Source organism: Neopsephotus bourkii, unplaced genomic scaffold (genome assembly GCF_033783945.1).
Source record: "Neopsephotus bourkii isolate Nb327-2 ecotype Australia unplaced genomic scaffold, CSIRO-AGI_Nbou_v1 NB_1634, whole genome shotgun sequence".
Classification (NCBI taxonomy): Eukaryota; Metazoa; Chordata; class Aves; order Psittaciformes; family Psittacidae; genus Neopsephotus; species Neopsephotus bourkii.
This window is the reverse complement of record NW_026902109.1, coordinates 3959708-3986790: the sequence shown is the minus strand read 5'-3', so window position 1 is coordinate 3986790 and position 27083 is coordinate 3959708. Positions and strand designations below refer to the sequence as shown.

Below are 27083 nucleotides of genomic sequence, written 5' to 3'. Positions count from 1 at the left end.
CACAGACAACCTTTCATTATAAACATCTGGCATTTATTTGCTGTCCTACTGGGAGCTCTCCCTTTGCTATTATTGCTTGGAGGGCTGTAACGCTGCGCAGTCACATACCAGACACAGTGCTGTCATGTACCGCTCCACTACCAGGTACTCGCTGGAGACCTGACACAACTCTGCCCTCAGCTTAGGCTCTTCCTGCCTGGGCACCAGCCACTACAAAGCCAGGAGAAATGAAATCAGCTTTTACCTCAAACTATGAGGGAGATCAGCCTGAGCTCAGCTATGGAGGAATGCAGCATTTAAGGGACATAAAGCACAGGAAAACTCAGTGTTACATCCTCCAGCAGCCTTAGATTAACCCTATGGCAAGATGCTGACACCAGGAGTTTTGCTTGCTGCCAGCACACAGACATAGGCAAATATTAGTGGGATTGAGAATCGACCTAAAACCCTAGAATAAGTAGCTTCCTATAATATTTCATCTGCAAAATTTACAATCAAGCAGCTGCTTAGCTTTTCATCCATCTGCAAGGGATGCTTTTGCAAAGCATATGTTGCTTTTCAATTTATGAAAACATGCACTGCATGGAAAGGAATGCTGCCAATACTCAACAGCCCCCCAGCTACACAGAAGGAAGTGGCTAAAGTTTCACCAAGTAGCGGTTTATGCTAGGCAATAATGTCTGAGTTTGGGATGCATGGCCAAAGGAGCCTCTGTGCATACACCCAGCAAAACAGAGTTACGTGCATTCCCCATCCAGAAATTTCACACTACATTCACATGTTGGGACTGAACAGGAGGAAGGCACAAAGAAATGGCACCAATGGAGCTGGTGTCTCCAGCTGCAGAAACCGGAAAACCAGGTTTACGGCTACAGGGGGGCAGGCAGCCATTGGCAGGAACACTCTGTCTTATATAAGAAAACCCCAAACATTGGTGGAAACAGAACTGAGAGATAATTATCACATCATTTTTGCAAAATACAGACCAAAAGCTACATCACTGCTGAAGCCATATTTGTCAAGATCCTTTAGCAGGCAGCTGCTATCTTCCAGATCTGCACAGTTTGGTTTTGGTGACCAGAAATGCAAAGGGAATTGACTTAATTTATTTTTATTTATTTTTATTTTTATTTTGGCAAATTGCATAGTTAAATGTAGGAAACTGCCTTGTAGGTAAGTGCCCAAAGGAAATTGCCACCAGTCCTGTGTTCATGTGTTTATGAGGCTCTGCTCAGTGTCACCTGACCCAAAGCCATTCCCCAAACCACTCTTGGATTGTTCACACCATGACAATGCACTGAGAAGTATCTCAGAGGGGTAGAGGACACTGAACACAGCTGCTCATATGTCTTCTTCCAGACATGCTGTTTCCTGTGTCAGCTTGTTTTCCCACATTTTTCTTTTGCTTCTGGACAGGACTGTATTTTCAAGTCTAAGAGAATCCTGTTTTAAAGTGATAATTCTATAAATAAATAGCTAACACCCAGATGACTTTGGTAAAGAAAGAGTAAAACATGACAGTTTGCTACTGCAGGAAGCCCATTCCCAAGATCTGGATTTTATGAATCACTGGAAACTGGGATTATACTTTGTTAGGCTGAAAACTCTTGCTCTTTTGCTCCCTACATCACCAGGTGTAATTTCTGTTGTGAGATGTGCTGGTCTGTCATATGCACATATCAACTTATGGCTTATGCATGTTCTTAAAGACAGGTTCAGCTACACACAAACACACTTTCTCTCACTTGCTGTCTCACTCTCTCAAAATCCCTGGAAACTTGCACTGCAATGTGAAGCCACATCTGTGGCATAGTTCATTTGTGCTGTTTTATAACCTTGCTTTTGGTCAGTTTCCAATTGCCTCTGATTTTGCCTTAATTGCCAGGGAGATAAAGGTGCGATGGGGATCCCTGGACGGCCGGTGAGTGGAAACTTCTTGTATGTGCCTTGTTCTCCCCATCCTCTTCAACTCCCAAGATTTAGGGTGGCACTTTCAGGGTGATCCTCGGTGGGTGTCAGTGTAAGCAAAGCCATTTTCCCTGACCCCCACACCTGAGGGGCTCTCCTTGTCACAGCAGGGTGGCCAGACCTGCAAACTGCATACATGCAGTATGGGGGGTGTTTCCGTCTGCTCTGCCATATTGCTCAGACTCTCCTCTGGTTTAGCAAGCACCATCCTTCCGTTCCCCCAGTTGGGTGCCTCTTGCTGCCACCTCATGTGTTGGCTGGGCTTGCTAACCATGGGCTTGCTAACACACACCCCTGCTGCCACAGGTGGCTGCTCTTTCCAAACAGCTCTGCCCTGAACAAAAGGGGGTATCCCCTGCCTGTCTGAGCACTGTATTTTGGAATTGCTCTTTGCTCAGGTATCCCAGGGTGAGGATGGGGAAGAGGGCTGGGGCAGGAGCTGAGGCTGCTTTACTTATTCCAGCTCTGTAGCCAGGGTTTTGGTGTGGGGTAGTGTACCCTTGCCGCTGACGCCTGTGTTTGTGTGTCTGTGTGTGTCTCTCTCTCTCTCCCCTCTGCACCCTCTTGCTTGTGGCTGTGACGGGTGCCACTGACCCAGGGATTAAAAGGGCAACCCGGAGAGAAGGTGAGTCAGCTCTTCACAGCCCTTAGCATCCCCAAATATCCTGATTTAGGGCCAGCCAGAGCCCCTCAGTCACAGTCAGGGCTGCTGCAGCCAGCTTTGGGCTTTCACCCCCCCCCCCCCCAGCCTGCCCCTTCTTCCCCAGCGGTGTGAGTTTATCTCCCAAATTCCTTCCAGGCCACTCATCCTCCAAAGATGCTGTGTTTCTTGTTTATGACAGTTTACTAACAACATAAGAGCCAGCGGGCACATGCAGAGCTCCCTCCAAGGCTTCCTGGGTGTTAACCCTGAAGTTTCTTCCTTGCTGGCAGCTCCACTTGACCTAATCAACCCGCAGCTCCCTTCCACCTCCCAGGTTAGCTCAATCCCTGGTGCAAGCTGTAACAAGGAAGAAAATGGTGCAGTACTCTCCTATTTCTAACAAAGTGAGATACCTTCTTACCAAGTAAAACTGGTGGTGTAATTTAAGTCTGTGAAATGCCATCTCACAAGCTGTTTGCTGTCCACTGAACTGGTGTTTTATACATGCAAAGAAGTGGTAGTTTGTAAAGCATCCTACTGCTTGCCCCCATGTTTTGATGTGTTTGATATTTCAGCATAGTCTGTTTTCCCCAGAGCTCTTAGTGTACCCCACCTATGAGAGCAGCAAAATAAAAGTTTTTGGCATGTGTGAATAACAACGTGCAGAAACTAGGAAAGGGATGTATATTCACCTCATAAGGGGATCATCTGCACGCTGCCATATCAGGTCCATTCGCTCCTCTTCTTAGAAGACAGAAAGAAAAACACAGCAAGGAGGGGGCAAGGTAGGACAGAGATTCTCCTTCCTTGCCTTCAAGCCACTGCTTGCTCATTGAAACCAACCAACATTACCTAACAGACCAACATTTCACTGCCTGAAGCCATCCTACTTTTTCTCTGTGTGTCCTTGCATTTCTCTCTGGCCAGCTTTCAGCAAGAAAGGATAGCAGATAGATACAAACAAACAAGGGAAAAACTACTCCTAATGGCCCATGCTTTTCCAAAGCCCTCTGTGAGAGTCCTAGGTCCCAGATGTGTTTTGAAGAGAGCTCTGCTTGCTTGCAGGCTGCTTGGTTTATGGGATGCTCCATCCCAAAGCTCCCCAGGCCTGGGCGCTTCTGGAACTGCCTCTCAGGAATATGCCATGTTTTCCAAAGACAAGGACATGTCCTGCACAGTGCACGTCGTGGGTGGCTACGAGCTGGAGAGGCAGTTGTTTTCTTTTCCAGGAAGGACTTAGCTGTTTTCATCCACATCACAACTGAGTTTGAGAAGCACACAAGCGAGGCATCTCTGGGGGCAGCCAGTGAACTCCTTGCAGCTCCCATTTCTGTGGAGCCTAACACACTTTCTTCTGCAGGACACAGTCCTTCTGGACTGGCAGGAAATATACAGCAAGGGTTTCAGGCCATCTTTCACACTTGCAATGGAGCTGAACCTGAGTTTTGCCAGAAAGTGTTTTATGTGTTTAGAATTTTCCTTGTTGTGCAGCTTCCATGTTCTGGCACATCTGAGTAGCTCCAAATGACATCTTTTCTTCCCAAGTGTGGGCAAGAGCTGTGAGAGGCTGGAACAGCAGCTGCCCTATAAGCCCTGAAGGTCTCACACCTTAAGCACCCTTGTTTAACCCCAGTCTTGACGGGAATATAATTGTCTTTGTATTTTCCTCTCCTCAGTTTTTCACCCCTTTTCCTCTCTCTTGTATATCTGCAGGGTGCTCCAGGAGAAGCAGGCATGTCTATCATCGGGCCCCGTGGTCCACCCGTAAGTGGATTTCTCTCTATTTTTGACAGATGCAAGATGTGGGCAAGTTACAAGGAAATACTTAGGAGGGGCAGTAAGACAGCATCAGCTGGAAAGCAAAAATTCTGTGTCATGTGGTTCCCATGCTGAGCCAGGTTTGGTTTTATACTCCTATTATGTACTATATATAATGAAATTACAGCTCATGCTGTATGGCAAATGAGGAAGCCTTCCCTTGAAGGAAACCATATTCTTGTATTTAAAAGGAAGGAACATATTTCCTTCTAGCAACAGGGCTTCTACCACTTTTGGAGAAAGTACACCCTTTGTCTGGCTGATCTCAGCCTTTGGTTTCATTGGCAGAGGATAAAGCCACTGATTTTGCAGAAGAGCAGGATCAGAGCTAAGCTAGTGACTTGGGAATTCACAAGGATGGGTAGTTCAGGGTTCTTCATAAATCCTTGTCAAGTACCCAAAATCTTGGGGACTCTTTGACACCACAGTTACCGCTACCTGGAAAGCCCCTTAGCTGGCTGGGGACCTGAGGAACGTGTAGGCAAGATTTTGTACCCTCTTCCAGCAAAAGTGCCCCTGCAAGGTGTAATGAATCAACCAGACAAAGCAAGGACAGGGTTATAAAAAAAGACCAACATGAAGGGTTGGAGCATTTACGTGCACGAAGCCTCTGCTTTTGAGTGGGTGCAGCCAGTCCTCTCCGCTCCATCCCTGAACAGTCTCTCATGGAGATTTCCATGAAAAAAGACCTAGAGACTCAATTCTCTCCTTCTCAGTGGGCACTTCCGATTTTGATTAACCTGTGAAGAGCACCATCCTTGACCCGCAGAGAGGACGGGCCAACAGCAACTTTTGTTTCACAGCAAAGGTCAAGTGAGAGAGCCCTGGGCAGTGCAAACACTTGTCTACATCTGGCTTTCCAATTAACTCTCCAAAAGCCCCATGATAAATGTTTCTAATAACAAGCAGGTTTGCCAGTTCCCAGGCCCACCTGCCTGGCACTCTGGAGTTTGAGAAGCGACAGAACCAAAGCCCAGGACACAAACAGTATCTTCAAGTGTTTTACATCCAGCAGAAAGGCTCTGACCATGTGGCCAATTGAGGAGAAAGGGCTGCTAGGTCTCTCAGTGCCAAATTCTGGGCAAGACCACCCTGCTCCACAAACAGCAAGTTTTGGAAGGTAGAAGTTTTTGCTGTAGCTCTCATCCTTCTAGATAGTGTGGTTATAGTAACTGGAGAGAAAAGACATCAGTCCCTGTCACTGTAGGTCCTGTAAACAGACAGGCATCAATATTTTCTGGAAGGACACATGCCTGTTCTGCAGGGCAATTTTTAATGTCTGTTTTGGTGCTGCTGCTTTGCCTCATTGCCTTCTCTGCTCTTTGGGAAAGTGCACAACACATTGCATCTCTAAAGCAGCGGAAAGCTTAGATGGCAGATTATATTTAAAGTGGGCTTTTGCCTACACCAGTCAAAGCCCTGAGGTGCCAGCACTGGCACAACTCCACCCTTCCACCCCAAAGTCTACTGTGAAGATGATCCAGTTTCCCAGAGAGCTGCTGATAGGTCAAAAGGATGGCTGAGCACTGAAGACAAACAAGGAAACCCTGGCCAAGGGGCCACTCGGAAAGATGTGGGATGACAAATAGTTTCCAGATTTTTGTCTGGAGGTTAAAGCTTTCACTCGAGCTCAGAGCTGCTTAACTTCTGGCCAGAGAGGGACAGTATGCCGATAGTGACAGAAACAGACGGTCTCCATGATTTGGCAGCTTCCGGGATTACATACTTTATATGATCAACATTTTAAAAAGAAGACAAGGGAAAACAGCCACCCAACAAAAACAGTCTCTTGGAATCACTCGCTGCTGAACTGTTGTTTTGGCTTGATACCGTGCAAATCACTCTGCTGTCCTCCAAGGAGAAAGAGTCTGCTGTCTACAGAGGAAGCCAAATTGTACCATTTCCAGGTTTTCTCCCTAATTCTTTTTTTAGCACTTCTTGTCCAGGGAGGTGTCCAACAAGGAACCAGAATTAATGAATTGTAGCTAGTCTGCTCCTGGTTCCTGCCTTTTCAGAAACCAGCGGTGGACAGATCCTTTAATTTATAGCCTATCTTCCCTCCTGGTCACAGGCCAACAGGACCAGGTGGTTTTATATGTATCTTGCAAAGCAAAGCTGACCAAGTTCAACTTTGCAGAACTAAAGAAACAGTGCAAATGCGATTAGGTCCTGTATCATTTTGTATAAAAACAGAACTGTTAAGCGCAATGTGAGGCATTTTGTGGTAGGGGCATCTCTCAGACTCTGCAAAGAGGTTATTCGGCCCTATCCTTTGAAAGGTAAACCTTCACTGGGTCTGCAGATGGAGGAGACATAACCTGAAGGTGAAGGTTTTCCCTGCCAATGTGGCTCTGAGCTCTGTTCACTGTGGCAAACCTCAGCCTTGTAACCCAGCAGGTCTGTCCCCTCCTTCCCCTTCTCTCCCCCCACACAGAATTGCTCTGGTTAAGGCAGAATGCACCCATGTGCATTTCTTTTCAGAAGTGAACCCATTTTTATACCCAGGTCTGTCCTAGGAACCCTTGTGAGGCAATGTGAGATACTAGTCATGGTATCTCATATTACCTAAGAAAGCATTTTATTCCCCCAAACGAAGCATAAGAAGACATAAGAAACCTGGACTTTTTGGCATTGTAGCATGGGTTTTGGGGAAGGCAAGATGCCACAGTCGTCACTCAATGAGCATAGTACAGGATTTACCTCCTCCTGCTGTTTCCAGCTATATGGGTGTGCTTCCAGATCTGCTGAATTCAGGTCCATATTGCTTCCTGACTTGGCTCACACATTTTGGGGGGAGATTGAGATTAAAATATCCTTAAATAAAGCTGTATCTTTACTGGATATCCACAAACCTAGGTAACAGCGTCCTGGGATGTCACAGGTCCCAGAAACTGAAGAATTATGAAAAATTAACAGCCAAGATATTTTCCTTTCTCAGTGTTTTGAACTGGTGATGAAGAAGCTGCCAAACATATCTCAAGACAATGTTTGCTGTACCTGATCCCAAAGTGGTAGCCAAAACTGGCTAGTTAGAAAGAGGCAGAGGAAGAAAGGACTTGGTGTTCATGTTACTCTCATTACACTGCCTAACTCTCCTTTTTCTCTTAACTCTCAGAAGAAAACAAACAAACAAACAAACAAAACAGAAAAGAAGAAAACAAATAATCTCTTCTCCAGAATTATTTGTGAGGAAAGTGGATGCACTGGGACATGAGATTAGGGGAGGAGGAGAAGAGGGAAGGCTGTATTTAGACACCAGTGACATGTGGGGTTTGTCTTGCACAGAGCAGCACCCTGCATTAAACACCTCCAGGTTATGGCAGCAAGAATTGCCATAAAATGAGCTCAGCCTCTGGAATATACTCCAAAAGCATAGCATATGGGCTAGGGACACCCGTTTAATTAATGTAGAAACTTCAAGGAAACTGCTTGCAGTCTAAACTGGACCTGCTCCAGCATATACTTGGCCCTGTATAAATTGGAGTGGGGATGAGAAATTTCCCCTCCTTCCCAAGATGCTTTCCCATTGAAGGGGAATTGAGCCTTGTGTAGCTCTTCAGAGAGTTGCCGGATAAATGGGCAGAGGCTGGAGGGAAGGCTCCATAGGGAAGATTTATAGTCCATCAAAACCCACTTCAGTTCTTCTGAACTGCTTTCTCTGCTTCATCCTTTCCAGGGACAGCCTGGAACAAGAGGTTTTCCTGGATTCCCGGTAAGTGTAACTACTAGTTTATGAGGTATGGGTGTGCAATAGCAGTAGGAAACCTCGTTAGTGCTTGCTGTATCTCGTAATTTTTGTCTAAAATCAAGTACCTGATCTGGTATCACTGGAAAAAGTAATTTTTTCTTCCTTTGTTTTCCTTCCTTTGTTTTTTCTTTTAAATGATACTTAGGGAAAAAAACCAAACCCCCAAACCAAACAAACCACACAACTCCGAAAGGAAATTAATTTAAAAAACCCCAACCCCCCAAGTGTTAAAATAACATAGTTGAAGCCAGATCTGTTCAGTAAAAGAAAACCATCCTAAGAAATATCCCCAAACAAAGAAAATAACCCTTAGGTAAGTGAAATTCCAACCTTAATTGAGCCTTTAGGTGATATTGCAGTATTACTAAGCGCCTCTGACCCAAAGGGGGTCCTGCATGACGCAGGTCAGCTATGGGCCTTGCTAGGCAGAACACCCCAGTCATACCAAAGCGAAAGGACAAAAAATGATAGGGAATTCTTCTCCAACACTGTTACAGAGGGGCAAGGGAACAGAAAACAAGCCCAGGCGAGGACAAAGCAAATTTCATTTCAGTCCTAGAGTTGCTGGAAACAGTCTCTGACGCGTTGAGGCTGCTGGAGAACTCAAATGGTTGCTATTTATTCTTACGCATTTATCCTGGACAACTAGGAAGCCTAAAGCAAACACAAACACCCCCCACTTCCCTGCTTCTGCCAGACGGCTCAGCTGTTGCTCCAGGACACACGATGTGCCGGAGCAGGTTGGCGGGGGAGACTCTCACGCCTGGAAAATGGGAGGAATTGGCAGCATCTGAACTGCCTGACTGGGCTCCATGGCTCTGCCCTTTACAAAAAAGGGAGCTGTGAGCTGCCCTGGGCTGAGGAGAAGCAGATTTCTCTAGGCCCTTGTGGTCTTTGGCTTTTGGAGGAACAGAAAACAAATCAGCCCAGCTCATGAGAAAGTGCTGGCTGGGACAGTGTTCTGTGGAGCCTATTTCTCATCAAATGCTACCTTCAACATGCTGCTGAGCTGTGGGTCACCTCTTCCCTGGGACACTTTTATTATTGTGTCACTTTCAAAGATTCATTTTCCCCCATTCCCCCAGAGGTGGGTGCCTTTTAAAATCAAAGTCTCAAGAAAACTGTTGATTTTCAATGAGTTTACAGGATGTGGCAAAACGTGAAATGCTGAGGGTTTTTTGCAAATTTCCATGAATTCCTCCTCCTTCCTCTCCCTTCTTGTGTCCAGTGTTGCTGTTGAAATGGGGTGACAGTGATCAGGTCCTTGCAGAAGCAGTTGGGAAGCTGGGCAGGTACTCAGTGGGCCAAGGACCTGCCAGGACTTGGTGGGGGGGCAGAGAGGGTCACCTCTCCTCTATGTCCTTACTCCAGTCCATGCAGTCTTGCAACACATAGTGCTTTCCAGGGCAGATGGACAGAAACCCCAGTGAAAGCATCTCTCGTAATGTTCTTTTTTCTTTCAGGGCCCTATCGGCTTGGACGGCAAACCGGTAAGCAAACAGCTTCTCTCAAGGCTTTCTGCCCTGCCTTCTGTTAGGTCCCTCTGTCCTGCCAGCCTGCGTGTTACAGAGGATGTTTTTAAGAGGATTATTTTGCAATGTCATGCACATGCATGGATTAGAAGAAAATCAGAAGGTTGGCAGTTAGAAGGATACCACAGATGCCTTGGGGGAGATGGAGAAGTCAGGAGATTAGTGAAGTCAGAGTGTGGCTGCTTCCTTTCTAGGCAAATCTATAAAATAGCACTTCACAAGTGCAACAGCCTGGCTGCAGCAGGGAAGGCCTTAGCAGGCACTCCCACCTCAATCAGAGAGACAGATCAGGTCCTCAAGGCACCAGCCCTCTGCCTAAGACAGCCTACAGCTTCATGTGATGTTGACCCTACAGCTTCTTTCTCTTTCCTGTTGTGCTTCAAAGAGTTGCAGTAGAAGAGGAAAGGACTCTAAAGACCTCCGTGTTGTTCTTCGGGCCTCCTTATAATCAGCTTTGTAGTAGAGAGTTCTTCCCATCCTTAGAGAGCTAAGCACAACTGTAGCTACTTCCCTATGAACCAAACTCACATGAAACCCATAGCTCCAGACAGCCACTTAGACAGGTTGCCCACCCTGCTTCCTCTAGCCATGCTGTAATGGAGAAAGGGCTGGTAGCACATATTTCTCGCATCTCATTTCCTATAGCAGGACTCTGTTTTTGCCATGAGGAACATCACTCTCAAAAGAGACCCAGCAGCTTCTCTCTTGTACTGCCCTAAAAATGTACACTTGAGTCCCAGTAAGGTGCAATACCCTGCACTCAGCTGAAGTAGCTCTGTCAGCCCCAGGAGGGGCTTAACAACGTCCTAGTCATGCCCCAAGGAGCCTTTGCACTCCATATTCATTCTCTAGAGCTTTGTCTCAGCATTGTGGGTAGCAGGAAGTGGCTTCCTGTTAGGTGTGGAAGCAAAGCTCCACATGCACAGTGTTGTATTTCCTTTGACAAGGTATAGTAACTTCAGGCACCTCCTGAGGCAAAGAGTTAAGTGGGTTAGGTCAACATCTTCCAGAGACTGCAGTGGTTGAAGCTGATGCATGTTTTCTTTCTTTTGCAGGGTTACCCTGGACAGAAGGGGGAGATGGTAAAATGTATTTTTATCTCCTGGTTTGACATGATGTTGCCTCTCAGCAGGAAACGAGCTCATAGGCAGAGTAGAGATCTTAGTTCAGCTAATGCACTAGTGGTGTCCCTAATTCTGTAACTTCATAATAGCAGTGCTTGGATGCACATCTGTAATTTTTACATTATGGCTATCAGATTCATCTTGTCACAACAGCTACTCTCTAGTTACACATGGGATATGTTTTCCTTGCAGTTTGCAATTACGTTCTTTAAATATACTCTGGGAGCCGACATTTTTCGTGGTTGGCCTCATAGCAGAAGTAAAAGTTGATGGAAAGATTTCTGAAAACCCATCTGGCAGTTTTCAACTTATCTAACAACAGAAAAACACCATATTTTTTGTATTAAATATTTTTTTTTCCCTCGTGAAGCTGTTTCATGTGTGCATCATACTAAAATGTTTTTGGTTGAAAATGATAAACTTAGGCTGCACTCAATGGAAACCTAAATGAGGTCTTGCTCCTCTTGACATCTCTGCTGATGAGATCCCCAAACATGAGTACGCCAAGCTAGTAGCTCTGTAGTTACTTTTGCTCACTGAAAAGCTGAACGTTTTCTTCTGCTATTTCTGTTTCTTGAGCTTGAGTGTCAGTATAACCCTCTGGCAAACACAAGTTGAAGATCCCCTTCTCTGGTGGAGGGGTGAGCTGACATCCCCTTTTTGTGCAATCCTAGCTCAGGCAGTTACAGCTCAGGCTTCAGTCCTGACTGCTTCTGTTTCAATCCCAGTGCATTGACCAAGGAGATGCGCTGTCAACTGAGGTCCTGGGAAAAATAAGGGTGTGTTTTCCTGGTTATTTTTCCCCTCTCCTTTTAATAATTCCCCCCTGTGGTGCAGCCAGAACATGCGTGCATTTTCACTCCTCCAGAGTAACAAAGAGAACCCAGATCTCTTGGGAACTTTATCCACAATTGTTTTTAAAAGCTGAGTTTCCACCTACTCCATACACTGAGAGTTTCTGTCTTCTTGTCACTGTAAATGGGAATCCATCTCGCATTCACAACTGTGTTTCTTTAAAGGGTGCTGCAGGTCCCAGGGGACAACCCGTAAGTATCTTGCAATCACACCTCCTCCTAATCCCTTTCATCTCGCATGAACTGAACTTCCTAATTTACTGACTTTTTAATCACTTTTCTTTTATAGGGGCCCCCAGGACAAAAAGGAGAAAAGGTAACTTTAATGAGAGATATGTTGAAAATTAAATGTAAAATGTGAGGAAGGAAAGAACTCACTGGAGTTGGTGCTGATCAGCCTGACTGAATGGCTAAGAAATGCAGCAAGAACATAGGGCTCTGGGGCTAAAGGGACAGGAGGCAGAATGCTTGCTGGGTACAAATTGGTATAGCTGCACTGAATTCAGTAGAGTCACAATTATTTACACCATCTGGGTCTGATCCCATGTGTCTATTTTGGTGCTCTCTGTTCATGGTTTAAACTCGTTCCTTTTAATCCCATTCTTTCACAGGGTCAGTGTGCAGAGTACCCGCACAGGGTAAGTAATTAGCGTTATTATCATCTGCCCCATACCTTCCTGCATGTTAATCCTCCTTTGTTTGGATGGCTTTTTTGTTGGAAATATAGGTCGTTTCATTAACAAGATGCATCACCTGGGCCCTGAGGGCAGTGCTTGGCTGATTGAAGTGTTTCACAGAAAAGCAGCAGATAAGGTTTTCCAGGAGGGGTGTTGGTTCTCCGGTCTGTTCCTGGCCACTGGGCTCACCCCCAGCTAAATGGTGCTGTTGCTGCTTCTTTGAGACCCTCCCATGGTTCTGTGCCAGAGCAGGGAAGGTCTGTGTCCTCACCCCAAAACCCAACGAAACCTGGGATTTCTGAAAGAGTGAGCACACTCACGCCTTGTGTTGCTGCACCGTCTCTGTCCTGCTTCCTCAGCCTCCACTGCAGGTGTGTGGCCAGGAGCAGTATGTCGTTTGCGGACCTTGGGGAAAATCTATCATCATTACTTCCTTTTTCTTCTCTCTCATGCTGGTTGCAGCCCTCCACAGAGGCAATGGGAAGGGTCGTGCTTCCTTGCCAAAAATAACCCTGATCGCCCCTGACCACAGTGCTCTGGCTGGTTCCTGATGAGCTGGTGCCCATACCCAGTCCCCAGGCTGGTGGGCTTTCTGCTTGCAAAGAGACAGAGAAGGAGGGTTGATGCTGGCAACAGTTTAACAAAAGCCAGGATGTTGCCCCACTTGCCTCTTTGTCCTGGACTGGCTGGCATGTACCACAGCCAAGAGAGAAGAAAGTACATCACGGGGTTTGAGGGGATTACAGTGGTAAAATTTAACCAGCTCTAAAAACAACCAGAGCGCTGAAAATCCACTGGAAATGCATTGGAACAACATCATATGAAGCAGCTGGAATTTGTAATCTGGGTGTACAGGGAGATAGGCTTAAGGGCTTTCTGTTTATTTTGATGGCCCTCTGAACAATTAGGTGGGCTCTGGTCCCTGGCCCTGAGGGAGCAGGGCCCTGGATGCTCCAAGCAGCAAAGACAGGAGAGAGCTCAGCTGGCAGCAAGACAGAAGGGAGCCATTGGTCTGTGCCAGTCCCAGTACAATAATAGCTGGTCAGCTGTGTTTATTTAGGCTAGTGGGCTCACTAGATTGTTATGTTAAAAAGAAGCTAACAACAATGCTCACCGGAGTAGTGTCCTGGCTTCCCGTTACAGCCCTTGGCCTAGGCTGTCCTCAGTGCTCAAGGTGAAAAACAGCCTCAGGACCTGCAGCAACACTGGGAAATGGAGATGCAGCTTGTACATCACTGGGAGTAGCCAGGCTCATGCCTGGGGGCAAAGGCACGCTGGTTTGGGGTTGGGGTTGTAGGCACGCAGGGTGACATACTGCAGGGCTGTGGCAGTGAGGAAAGGGTGAGTGCAAAGCCCCACATCCCAGCAAAGCCTAGCGATGTTTCCCTGGAGATACTTCTGGTCTCATGAAGCAGCAAGCTCAACATTTTAAAAAGCCCACGAGTTGTTGCAAGGCAGAAGCATGCTCAGAGGAAGGGTGACTGTCCTCAGATCAGCTCAAGGGTGGGCAGTTCTGAAGGGTCTGGTCACAGACTGCAAGTTCATGGAGGCTGAGGCACAAAGAGCAACAGAGGTGCAGTTCTCTCTCTTCCTCCCAGAATCAAAATGAGGATGAGCTTTGTTGTAAAAATGCTACACATTTGACTGAATTTCAATTTGCACTTGCTTTATTGGTTGGCAAAGTCCTTTGTCAGATATTCTGAGTGAGGAAATGAAATCCGGCATCCTGAAAATCCAGGGATGTTGTTTCAGTTTTGTTTTGCCTTTGTTTTCTTAGGAAGGAAATATAAGGTTAGGACATACGGATTGCCTCTTGTTGTGATTTCCTATTTTTATTGAGTGAGCCTGTACAGCCTGCACTGCTGTGAGGGATGAACCTGGTAGTGTGGCTACACATTCTGTGTGGCTGCGTGAGGTGCTTCGAAGTGCTGCCCTGATGAAGGGCACTCAGCTCAGGGAAATGGGAGATCAGACATGCTCCATGTGCTCTCAGAAGTGCTGTGTGTCTAACTGACCCCATTTGTGTCATGTGTCTTCGCTGTTCCCTAGGAATATCTAAGTACCACCCTTGCAGCCCTGCGCTCTAACCAGATCCTTACGCTGAAGGTTTGTGGGTAACGATCTGATGGGACCCAGTTCTGATGCAAAGGCTCGAGGATGCGGATCCAATATTACATGCTGTCTTCTGACGAAAGCTTGCCATTGAGACATAGAAGGGGCAGGGCAGGAGCTGTGTGGAAGAAGCTTCAGGTTTCTTCTCTAAAATCTCCCACTTGCACCTGAATCCACTGCTGGGTCTTGTCTCACCTCTGTTTTCAGGACTGCTTTTCTCCACTTTCCTCCTTATCCTTTCCAGCATCCTCCCTGCTTCTCTGTAAGCTGCATAGTATTTCAGCACTTGAGGAGCCAGGTAAAGCCAGCTCGGCTGGGTCTGGGTCGCTCGCACAGATGTGCTAAGTACACTTAGCACAGAGGTGTGGGGATTTACAGCAGCATCTCCCTTGAGAAGATTAACACAGTCCCACATGCTCTCCTGGGCTATGGGGCCTCCTGCACTGTCTTTTAGAAAGAGAAGGATTTCCTTCAGATAAAATCAGGGTAGCTGCATTTCCAGCACCTTCTGTTGTGATAGCTTGTGGCTGTCTGGGTCATCGCATTTGCACATAACTGCCTGATCACAGGGCAGCAGTGCTGCAATATTGGGTTGCTGCTTCACTTTGCAATAGGACTGGGTCCTTACTTTCACTGCAAACATGAAGAACAGTGTTTCAAGTGATTAAAGTGCACTTTTTCAGTGCGTATGGTTGCTGTGGTGGGAAACCTGTGGGCACACCTCTCAGATCTGAGTGCACAGCTCACATGGGGAAACATTGCATGCAGGGGCACATTTTTGTGTCTGAGCATAGAAAGCATCTTTTCCCTGTGTAAATCAAGAGCAGCTTTAATGGAAAACTGATAGGAACAGGAAAGTGGATCTGTCCAGAGGAGCATTCCTGGGCTTGGAGCCGGCATGGTGGGTGCCAGGGTGACAGGAGCATGCATGTAAGTGGAAACTAGATACAGCAGAAGGATGAACAGATGCTTCTGAGCTTTAGTGCATCTGATTTCTGTGTGTCCAGGTCAGCTTTGTGCCCTAAGGCAGCATTCCTATCTATAAGCAGTCAGAGGATGATATTACTGTTACACAAGGAAAAGCAAAGCATAGGCTTCAAAAGCAATACCCTGCTTAGGACTCAGACACCAAGGCCTAGTCTTTTCCTGTGGCCATGATAGAATGAACCCAGCTAAATGAACCACATGCTGGCCCTGGTGCCTTCTGTTGACCCCTTCTACCCTTTCTTCACTCCTACCCCTGGAAGAAGGGTGATGCCTGGAGATAAAACGTGTTTTTTTGTAATGAAATATGGATAGAAAGGAAATCACACTTGGAAAATTTGAAGAAAATTTTCATTTTGATAGTTGCCTCAAATCTGATGTTGAGAAATTAAAAGGAACAGTCCTGTCACTAGGGAGTTTAGCAGAGCCCGTGGGGGGATGTCATGTAGTAAATACTGCCTGAGGAGATCAGTAGAGATGAGTCAACCCTCACCCCCAGGCAAGTTTAATTTCCAGAGAAAAGCAGTAAAAGCTCTATGTGGTGGGAGCATCAGGTTGGCAAGTGCAGCATCACTTGCCAGTGCTGGCACGTGACAGGTCCCCCCCTGTGAGCAATGCGTGGCACGGAGGAGCTCAGAGGTCTGCTGGCAGGTACCTGTACTGTGCACCCTCCGTGCATGGCTCTTGTGGGTGGGTATTTTTACAGCAATCTCTCTGTTCCCCTCTTCTCTGTTCTCTCCCCTGGCTGCTCTCTGACTCTCGGTGCCCTAACGGCCTTCTTTGTGCTGCAATCTTCTGGTTTGATCTTCTTCAGCTGTTGCCTCTCCTCAATTCAGTGCGGCTGGCTCCACCTCCGGTCATAAAGAGACGCACTTTCCAGGTAGATTTCTCCTCGTTGCCTGTTTCTAAGCTTACCCCAATGCTTGCAATTAATTAGATTGTTACCTGTCTTTCTTACCTACATGGGCTTTCCAAGAGGTTCAGGCAGAGCTGAGGGACTTTCTTTGAAGCAGGGGAAATCTTTGCTGTGATAATGTGGCTAAAAAGGAGTCCAGTGAAGCCAGTTTTCTAAACTAGAAGAAATGGGCCATGAAACTGTTCTCAGACTGTCAACAAGCAGCCTCCTACATTATGGAGTCAGTTCCTGCATATTCAATCTTCAGAAGAGGTTAGAAACCTCTTGCTGAAATGCAGCTAACGTCTGTGAAACTTAACTGAGATGAATGAATAGGCAAATACTTCTTCTATGGGCTAGTCTAGTCTGAGACACTTGGGAAAATGTGTTTAAATAAGCTGTTATAATGGTTTCATTAAGTTGCATTAAATCTTTGTGTAAACACATTTATTTTGGTTTCCAGGGCCATAATTCATGTTTAGTTTAGTTTATTTTGGGAATGAATTCATAAGATGAATTACAGACATATGAAGAGTGAATAAGAGTGTCCATAGTCAGAGTTCATGTGGCTTTTAATGAGCCCACTTTGAGCTCCCTCGTTCATCAATTGGGATTAACTTTCCCGTGTGGACAAACCACTGTAATTACCCCACTGAAGTGTGCTGGGCACCCTCTATTAAGTGGCTTGGTTTTGTCACCCTGCTGCCTGTCTAGACAGTCAGATGCTAGCGGGGAACTGCCATCTGCACTACAGGCCTTTACCACGAGGTGCCTAGTCCTTGCCCAGTGCTGGCAAAGTCCTGACCTTATCACTTGAGCCTCTGGTCTCAATTCAGTTTCTATCGATTCAGTGTTTGCAACACACAAAGCCCCATGGATTGCTCTGGTCAGCCTTCAAAGTGACAGTCTGGAGAGCCAGGCCAACGACTGACCTCTTGGGAAGGCTTTGAAAGCTGATGTTCGTATCCAGGATGAAGTGGGAAACTTGAATAGCTGCCTTGTGTCCTGTTGTCAGCCAGGGCTGCAAATTCCCTCTGTCCCCAGAGGGTAACTTCACTGGAGAATTTTGCCATGATTGGTTTTGCTGTTGCTGTATTCATTCTCTAAGTGTAACAAAGTGTAATCCACTCCTACAGATCTGCCAGCACCTGGCAATTCCAGGAGCTCAACGTATGAATACTAAGAAAATATGTGAGGCTGCAAAATAAATGTTAGCACCGTGTCTGAGAGGGGAAAATGCTGCTGCTGTCCTTAAGCACATCAGCAAGAGGGCTTTGCCCAAAGGCTTAGGCTTAGCAGAGACACGGGCTGAGTGTAGACCTGTGTTAGGAGGACGAGCAAGCATTGCATTGCTGGGCCTGAAGCAGGGTTGCTAAACGGTGTTTAAAAGAACTGAAAAATAGCTCCAGTTAATAGCTAATAGTATAGAATCATAGAGTCATAGAATGGTTTGGGTTGGAAGGGACCTTAAAGATCATCTAGTTCCAGCCTTCCTGCCATGGTCACTGATCACTTACACTAGACCAGGTTGTTCAAAGACCAACCCAGCCTGACCTGAAACATTTCCAGGGATGGGGCAGTCACAGCTTCTCTGGGCAACCTGTTCCAGTGCCTCAGCACCCCCATAGTGAGTATTTTTTTCATAATATCTAATCCAAACCTGCCCTCTCAGTTTAAAGCCCTTGTCCTGTCACTACATGTCCTTATAAAAAGTCCTTCTCCAGATTTCTTGTAGGTCCCCTTAGGCACCAGAAGCTGCTCTAAGGTTTCCCCAGAGCCTTTTCTTCTTCAGGCTGAACAAGCTCAGCTCTCTCAGCCTGGAGACACCTGACGAGAATGACACCTGATCTCCAATTTACTGTATCCATTTACCATCCGGTTAGACCTGTGGTGGTCCTTTTGTGCTGAATACATTAGTAAGAGTATAATGATGTGATAATAACATTTTGCATGTTTAGGAATCTGCATGGACAGGCACTCACTTAGACAAAGCACACTCTGTTCAAGGCAGCAAAGTGAAGGCAATGCAAATGGGAGTTTGGGTGAGCTCCTTCCAGCTGCTCCCTGTGCTGGGGCAGGGCTCCTGCTCTCCACATCTCCCTGTACCCTGCCAGGGTGCCAGCACCCCTTCACAGCCCTATGCTGTGTTATAATGTCCTAAATCTGGAGCATGGACTGGGCTGACAGAGAGTAGCTGAGATGGGAATAGAGGAGGGAGAATCAATGAGAGACAGGAAAAGCTCCGTTGTCTTCCCATGGTGGGGGTGCTGTAATATGCATGTACTTGTTAGTGCACCCTTGATGGGAGTGATGTAAGATGCAATGGGAGTGAAATCTCTGAAGCTGGGCTGCAAGGTCAGCGCAAGAAGAAATCTAGAAATACACTCCAGTGCCCTCCAAACGTCTTGTCTTCATTGGATGCAAATTCCCTCAGAAATTTAAAAGCAGTGAGACCATTTACAGGACAGTTAAATAGCACTGAGTATGGAGGATAGGGAAGCTCCGGAAGGATCCTGTATCCCCTTGCATGTGCCACAGGGTGAGCCAGGATCCACTTACAAAACAGGGAAAAGAGAGGGCACCTTTCCTGCCTGGCCCAGCAGGCTTCCCAGCACAGGCTGTGGGTTGTTGGCAGTGTGGTGTCTCTCCCACGGAGAAGGGCTCTTGCTCCACATGACTGAACTTCCTGTGAGCCTAGCCTGTGTTTTGGAAATTTTAAATAGAACTCATGGCAGAAGGGATGAAATTTGCAGCTTATTACTTTCATTTATCATTATAAATAGAACAAACATCCCTGTATCTGTGTATTTTACCAAAGGCAGCCAGGATAAAGAGCACACTTGGTAGGAACACACACAGGGGACAGATTTCATGCATTCTCCTGCACACACAAGTGCGTGAGAGCAGACTTAGTTTTACCCAGTAGCAGTGTATAAGGCTGTATAGAGGATAAATGCAGCAGAGACCCAACTGCACACCCATTGATTTATAATTGAGAAACAACCATGTTTGACATCCAGCTTCCCGTGGATCCACCCGGGAGAGGTTTTCAAATTTAAATTGGGTCTCCACCAGTAGGATGTCATGGTATTTTATCTAGGGAGGGGGAGTGGGAGGGGAGCCCACAAGACTAACAGCTTAGCATGGGTGCTGCAGTGCCTTAGGATTCATCAATTATAGATCAGCAGTCTGGTATTCAAACGTGGCGCTTCCAACCCACTGTCTCCTTCAGCGCCGCTTGATCCCAAGACGAGGTCCTTTGGGCCAGATGACATTGCTGAGGCATGAGCCACAGCCACCAAATGGCTACTGAAGGGTCTGGGGAGGAACCGGCTGAAACAGCTTTATTTCAGGGAGCTTAAAATGGCAGGTGACTCTGCATGTGCTAGCTTGTTAAATCTTACAGAACCAGGCTCTGCCTGGTGTACATAGGCCTGTTCTGGGCAGGCTCCAGAAATGCCGTGATGATCGTGTTATTTTCTTTTGGCTTCGTGGCATTTCTACTTTTGGTCCTTGGCAAAACAAAGGGATATATTTGTCCAACAAATATAGCATAGGGAAAAAAATAGGCTGAGGTAAGACACTGTGGTTCTGCCTGGAAGTGCCAGGGTGGTCACGGGAGGCTTTGCTTCACATATGACTGTCAAGTGCTTTGGAAAGCCTCCTGAGAAGCTCAGGAGATGTTTGTCCATGACTTTATAAATTGTACTTGACTGAATGGAGAAAAAGATCTCTTTGAACTGCTCAGTCATCTGTAGATCCCTTTTAAAGAGAGGTCTAACAAGGTGGCCTCAGATGTCTTCGCGAACTGTAGGGTGGTGGCTCCTGCTGCCCAGGCAGCCTGGCCATCCTCAGCAGGTCTCTCCCTTACTCTTGGAAACCTCTTCTAGCACTAACCTGGGACTTGTTCTACCTCTTCTGCTTCAGCCAGTCTGACCTGCTTTGAGCCTCTGGGCTGGTGGGGTGAAAGGTTTGCTCTGCCTGCTCATAACCCGTTGTTTTAACAAACCACAGGGTGAACAAGGACAAGCAGGAATCCAAGGTCCCCCAGGCCCTCCTGGTCCACCAGGGCCGGCTGGACCGGCTGGACCTGAAGGAATCCCAGGGCAGCCTGGGCCAATTGGACCACCTGTAAGTATAATTACAAAAAAACCTTCTGCTTCCTGTTTCCTTAGGGCACAACTTTCTCTGTCCTTTGTTGCCTCTCCTGAAGCCAAGATAGCCACAGACAGGAGATTTGTAGGGGATGTGGATGTGTGTGGAGGAAGAAGTTCTCAGGAAGGAGGGGGAGCGTTAGGGAGAGTGGAGGTGTGCACCCAGCATTGTTGCTATCTGGACACACAAGGGTGAGTGGGTGACACCAAGGCTCATTTCCTCCTCCTCAAGCTCTGCAAAGGGACACAGGGAGGAAGTATCATGAAGGGTGTAACTGTCCTGATCACAGCAGAAACCTGGCTGATAAGCATCCCTGTGACTCCTTTGAAGCCCTGCCTCTGTCCTGTTCTCAGGCTGGTAACAAGCAGCCAAGGAGGGCAAGACCAGAAGCACTGTTTAAAACAATACCATTGCTGAATGGCAGGGTACAGCAGAAAATCTTGCTGAGGTACCTCTCTCTTCCAACAGGGCATAGCTGGAGAACCTGGGAAGCCTGGCAGAGATGGAAAGGTGGGTACCAGAAACCCTTCCTGGGAGCTGCAGGGAGAAACATGACATGCTGGCCCCACAGTTGCTGCAGCATGAAAGGGTTTTCCATCTCAGAGTTTTCAAGGCCTGCTAGCAGGACAAGCAAGTGTTGTCCCCAAAAGCACCTCTCCACACAGAATATAGGGGTCAGGTATCCTGTAAACATCTTCAACTGTCTTTGAGCTCTGAGGAGCCAAAGATGTGATCACTAAACATTTTAATTACTATAAGCAGACGACATCAAGGGTGGTATAGAGTGGTTTTCTCCTATCTGCTCACATCAGGAAAGCAGCTCCTGGATGGATATTGTGTTTATTTACATTTACATACACATATATCTGGTATGCTTTGTGGTGCATATCAGGTAAATTGTTCAGTTATTTCTGATTTTAAAACACAAGTGGTTTGTTAATATGTTCTCTCCATTTACGTTGTCAGAGAAAGCTGCAGACACCTGATTTACTCCAGAGCTGCACAGTGGGCTTGGAACAAGTTTCCCAAGTAAATGCAAAGAAACAGAAAATATTCTATAGCACAATGAATAAGGCAAAGCAGCTTTTTGGCCTTTGGATTCAGCAAGACCAGGCCTGGGGGGATGGAGCACTATGGGCATGAACTTACTTGTGTATATGGGTTAAGACAGTATTCATCTACATGAAGAACAGATGGGGGATGTTTGTGCTCACCAGTGCAAATCATCTCTATAAAGAGGCATTTCAAACCAGTCATCATCTCCCACCACCCTGCAGCCCGTATAATGTCTACATTTGCCAACTCCAGTGTTTGTTATGATTTTATCTGCAGGGCTTACCTGGGCCTCCTGGACCAAAGGTGAGACATCTCGCCTCACTTAGAGGTAGAAAGATACTAAACAGAGGTGGACACTCCTGGCAACAAGATATGTGTACATTTTGTTGGGAGGAGGAGGGGGAAGGAGGTTACATCAAATAGCTGAGAAAGATTTCTAACCCAGCTCGGTATTGCCTTTGGGGCCTGGCCCATTGCTGACTCACGGGTTTTATCCAAGCGACATGTCTGAGTCACATCTTGACTGAGCAAGGCACGCCTCATCAGCCCCTCTTGCAAAATTGTTTGCCACACACAGCTTTATTGGCTTCTTCCATTCTCAAAGCGTTTACCAGCGCTTCAGGAACTGATTTTGCAACGCTATTGTTAACTCCACCACGGTTTCCCATTTATTCACTTGCCAAAATGCGAAGGAGGGGGTGGTTGTTGTTGTTTTTCAGCTGCTGCCACCCAACCCCATTTGTTTTTATTTGAGATATGTACCCAGGGTGAGGAGATGGGAAACACAGAGCTGAGGCACAGAGCTGGCACTGTTGTTCAGCTGCCAGTGCTTGTTGTGCCTTTCCTGCTAGGGCTCAGTCTAGTGCAGGTAACAGTGACCCACAGGTCTGAAGGGTCAGGAACCTAGTGGAGTCACTCTGAGCAAAAGGTGAATTTTCCCCATGGAATGCCCTTCTATTCCAGCGTCACCCAGGGAAATGGGCAGGCATTTGTCCTTCTCAGGTCGAGCCTCACTTTCTTTTGTCTTTTTGCCTTTTGTAGGGGGACCCTGGGATTCAGGGATACCCTGGCAGAAAGGTAAGAGGGGAGCTGCAATATTGTCTAATGATTTAAGCTGCACTGATGCCTTGTGGGGTCACAAATGCAAATCTGTGGACTCCTCCGGAGCCCTCTTATGAGCTCTCCTTCTGCTGGACATAGGGCTGTAACTGGCACAGAGATCCCCTGCTGTCACTCACATTAGGAGAAGCTTGGACCCAGTGATACCCTTAGCTTTCTAGTAGCTATGGGCCGGGCATCTCCCCATCTGTGTGCCTCTTTAAACCCACTTCCAGGCTGAAGGCTCTTGTGCATCCAGACCTGAACAAGAGACTGGAAAGGGCCAAATCCCTGGCTATGTGCTGCTCACTGGAATAAATCAGAAACGAGTCAATCCTGCTCCAGGTTAAAAGGCAGAAGCTGGCAATGCCCAAATATCTCCAGCAGCAGCTAACTAACAGCAGGGTTGTCAAGTCCAGAGGGTGTAATGAAAAGACAGAAAGAGTGACAGCGAAAGGACACAAGGAAAGATCAAAGGGGAGAGAGAGAATGGGGAGTACTACTAAAGGGATGTCAGCTGGAGAAGGGAAAGGCAAATGTTCCCGGCAGGCAGGAGTCCTATGTCCTGTGTTACCTCCACATTGCTTTACGGGTGCTCTGTGAGCAAAAGGCAAGACCTGAGAGCTTTTTAATTAGTTCTGTATAAACTGAGAAGTTTTTGTTATGTCAGGAAGTGGAAATTATAGCCCTCACAGACCACAGCCCACTCCTGCAGACAGACACGATTTATTGCCTCTTCTTCCAGTGAACCGTTGTTTTTTCCATTAAGAGCCCATCCTGTCCTGTGTGTGCTGGGGGGGGGTGGCTCTCAGCACACAGGAGCAGTGAGGGGGTCCCTGTGATGACCTCGCAGTGAGGGCCTCTCCTATTAGCTCCTCTTACATGAAACAACTTGTCTGGCTAATTTACTTACCAAGCAAAGAGCCTGCACTGATCCCAGAGGAATGAGCCTGAGGTTGTGACCTTCCTCTGGGAAAGGTGGAAGGAATGGATGAAAATAGTGGAGAAGATCTTCCCTGGCGAGTCGGTCAGGGGAAAGGGAAAAGAGGGTAAAGAGCTGAGCAAAGGTGTGATACAGGATTGTGGGACCACTCCCTTCAGTCCATTTATTTCTCACCCTAAATATCTTGATGCAGAATGGTGCTCCTCTCCCAGAGAGACCCACATGGTAGGTTGGTGTGTGGTGGGTGCCCCTGTATGGGACATCTTTGCTGACCTTTCAGGCTGTCCACAGTCTTCTTTTCTTGCTGCTCACTGTGTTTGCTTCTTCCTCCTTTTTCTTTCTTCTCTTCCTCAGGGTGAGGTGGGTGAGTCAGGCCTGCCTGGTGCACATGGCCTCCCTGGAGCTACTGGCCCCAAGGTAACCCTTAAACTCAGAGTCATTTGGGCCATCTCCCAAGAACAGATAAGTGGCACACAAGCTTAGAGACATGCTAAAGGAATAAAGAAGTTCAGGGGCTGGAGGCAGTTCTCTAGAGACTGGTATGAGCCACGTAAAGAGAAAAACTCACTCCTATGTAAAAAGCATGGGCAATTTTGGCCAGTGATTGCCTCCTGTCCAGAACTGGGGTCAGGTTCAGCCCTGCACAGGCCCCCGTTAAAGACTAACCCAGCCTTTAAGGGCTTTGCATTAAGGCTGGGAGAATGAAGATACTCTGGTCCATGAAATGGTTTGATGATTTGTCTACAACTCAAAACATGTAGGAAAGCATTAGTATGGGTGACCTCTAGCATCCAACAATGGAGCTCTAGCCCACCCAGGGAGGGGTGGGCTGCAGCTAGTGTTCAGGCTGGTACCATGTTATTATCAGGAGCCAGTTCTCTCTGGAGGCCTGGGTTGTGTTTGTCACACACTCCGGCTTTCAGCTACTTTCTCTACTGCTCTCGTAACAATTGTACTGCTTGCTCAATTTCTCTTTATGCTCACCATCCTTCTCTCTGTTTCTTCTCTTTCTCTCCTTCGCGTGGCAGGGTGAAAAAGGGGACACTGGCATAAAGGTAGGCATGAGAAATACGGTTTTTCTAACATGGTAGATCATCTGGGAGATACTGCTCCTTGGGCTGATAAATTGTAAGAGGAAGTTGGATCTAAGGCAGCCCTGTGGGGTATTTAATGGAGTACACATCTGTGCTCTGATTAACCACAGACAGACACTCCAAGCTCAGGCAATAAAGGCAGCCTTTATCCATTTGGTGGAATTTGATTCTTACCAAAGGCATTTCTCTGACTATGAAGCTTGCTAATGATTTGTTACTTCTCTCCATTTGATGGGCTAGGTTGGGGTTTCCTCATAAAATCTGGTTAGCTGACGCATCAAATCCACTCAAACTCTGCAACTCAGGCTGAGGCTTGGCACCAGGCTTTTCTATCTGTTTCTGAACACTTTTTACGGGCTCATATGGACTATGCCCAGATGTTATCTATTTGACTGAAATTTACTGTACCCGTATATTTAAAGTATATTACTCAATGTAGGCTGTACTTAAAACATTACAACACTGGCAAGTGTTCATGGCAGTCAGAGCATACTGTGTCATGCCATACATTTTAAAGAAGAAAGGCTGGTCCTGTAATATTTTGAAAGGCATTAACACTGACACATAGATTTCAAGCATTTAGTACATGGCATACACCTCGTTTATCATGCAGCATATACATTTTCTATATTTTTTCCATCTGGGTGGACTATTTGAAGACAGCAAAGGTCCCTTCCGAACTTAACATGGATGTGTTACATCACGTTTAAAGAAATGTTTTGAAATGCAGGCTCTGGGTTGAATAGAACAGCAGTGATTCTCCTCAGAAATACTGTGGTGCATGTGAAGTCTGAAGGTTTCCACATGGCCATCTTCATATCAGTGTAATTCCATTGAGCACAAAGGTGTTGCTTCAGGTTTGTGCCAGTGTAAGTGAAAGCAGAATTGCACCCAGAACACGTGTTTTGAGACAGAGTTTGCTGCTGCCTCAGCAGCCAAGTGCTCTCTCTTAATGTAAGCTGAACTGGATGGAAGACTGAAGTTAGAGCATGGCTTGGGAGGGAGAAAAGGCTGGAAGGAGGAGCTGCGTTCCACCCCTGCTTGCTTGTACTATCTTTTTTCACTGCTAGCAAACACAAGGACTAATCAACACTTCATTTGGGCAAAGGGGAAGTCTCCCAAGTCTTCCAGTGATGTCTCAGGGTCATCCACAGGTGAGAGCCTTCCCTGTTCTATGTAGAGTAACAACTTAAGGTGACCCTGGACACATGCTCTTGCTGCTTGGGCCCTTACTATCCCACTTCACAAAGAGTGGAGATGAAACCTGCCATGCTTTTTGTGATACTAAATCATCTCCAAAGGGGCACCCCCCCAGTGCCAAAGTAGCCTGTTCTTTCACACACTGACTTTCAATTGTTATTGTCAGGATCACTTTCCTCTGGACTTCCTTTCTTCGCTCAGAGGAATTCAAAGGGAAGCACAGAGGTACCCTTAAATCAGAAGCCAGACATCACCCAGTAGCTGCTCCTGGGCATCTGACAATGCATGCATTTCTCCTCTTTGGAAATCGCTTCTTTCTGTCATCCTCCCACCTAGGAGGATTGCTTGGGATTCTGGAAGGTTGTTAATGCTTCCGCCTTTGGATCCAATTACCTGGGCTAGATTCTGCCTTCTCTGAGGAGCCCCAGACAAATACTATGATTCGTAATTTAGCTGTAGTGACCAATCTTGCATAGCGTATCACTGCTTTTGCTGGCAGTGAAGAACATTTCAAGCCTGAAGAAACTTGCTAGTTTGACATAGACCCCTTGCTCTTTAATAGCCTCTCCCCACCTAGTGTCAGATGCAACACAACACAGTTTCTCTCTTAGCTATTTTATTCTGTACTTTGGTCATATTGAGGTCTGTGTCCGTGTCCCATTAGACAACCAGTGAAATCAATCACCTGGGTAATTGGAATAAGTATTTGACTCTCTGCCACCCGGCCCAGACATCACATTCAGCTTTGAGGATGTTTTCTTTCTTTCTTTTTTTTTTTTTAAGTCCTTAGGATGAGGCTTTTTCTCATGCTCTGAGGAAAGAGCAATAAAGAAACTGCCCACAGCCTTGCTCAATATGCCCCATCACAATATGCCTTTTACAGCAAGGAGCAAAACTGGAAGGGTCTCTGTTGTAATTGGCAACCCATAGCCAGTATTGCTAGTGAGCTGATCAGCATGGGGCATGCTCTGTTATGTTTAGTACCCAGTGGGTATAAAGTTGCACACACTAGGTGTAAAGGAAGAAAGTATGAGGGCTTTCTGTGTTGGATGGGAGGGGTTCAGCCTAACTCTTGTAGATAGACTGGGTTGTATTTCCTACATCAGTCTAAAGCTCAGAGAGCTGGGCAGTGCTGGTGAATGCCTTCCTGGAGCCCAGTGGGTACCTGTGCTGGGCATTTTG

The 27083-nt window shown here is 46.7% G+C and overlaps 1 protein-coding gene across 1 annotated transcript in view; it reads left to right on the top strand.

The window, feature by feature from the left end:
* Window positions 1–27083, top strand: part of COL13A1 (collagen type XIII alpha 1 chain) — a 100536-nt gene that overhangs the window by 36821 nt on the left and 36632 nt on the right. The window contains exons 6-21 of the mRNA XM_061373938.1: window positions 1886–1921; window positions 2567–2593; window positions 4325–4375; window positions 8106–8141; window positions 9641–9667; window positions 10765–10791; window positions 11853–11879; window positions 11977–12003; window positions 12299–12325; window positions 16275–16340; window positions 20370–20486; window positions 20979–21020; window positions 21843–21869; window positions 22608–22643; window positions 23962–24024; window positions 24636–24662. Coding sequence (XP_061229922.1) covers window positions 1886–1921; window positions 2567–2593; window positions 4325–4375; window positions 8106–8141; window positions 9641–9667; window positions 10765–10791; window positions 11853–11879; window positions 11977–12003; window positions 12299–12325; window positions 16275–16340; window positions 20370–20486; window positions 20979–21020; window positions 21843–21869; window positions 22608–22643; window positions 23962–24024; window positions 24636–24662 — 663 coding nt within the window. The remainder of the gene's footprint in view (window positions 1–1885; window positions 1922–2566; window positions 2594–4324; window positions 4376–8105; window positions 8142–9640; window positions 9668–10764; window positions 10792–11852; window positions 11880–11976; window positions 12004–12298; window positions 12326–16274; window positions 16341–20369; window positions 20487–20978; window positions 21021–21842; window positions 21870–22607; window positions 22644–23961; window positions 24025–24635; window positions 24663–27083) is intronic.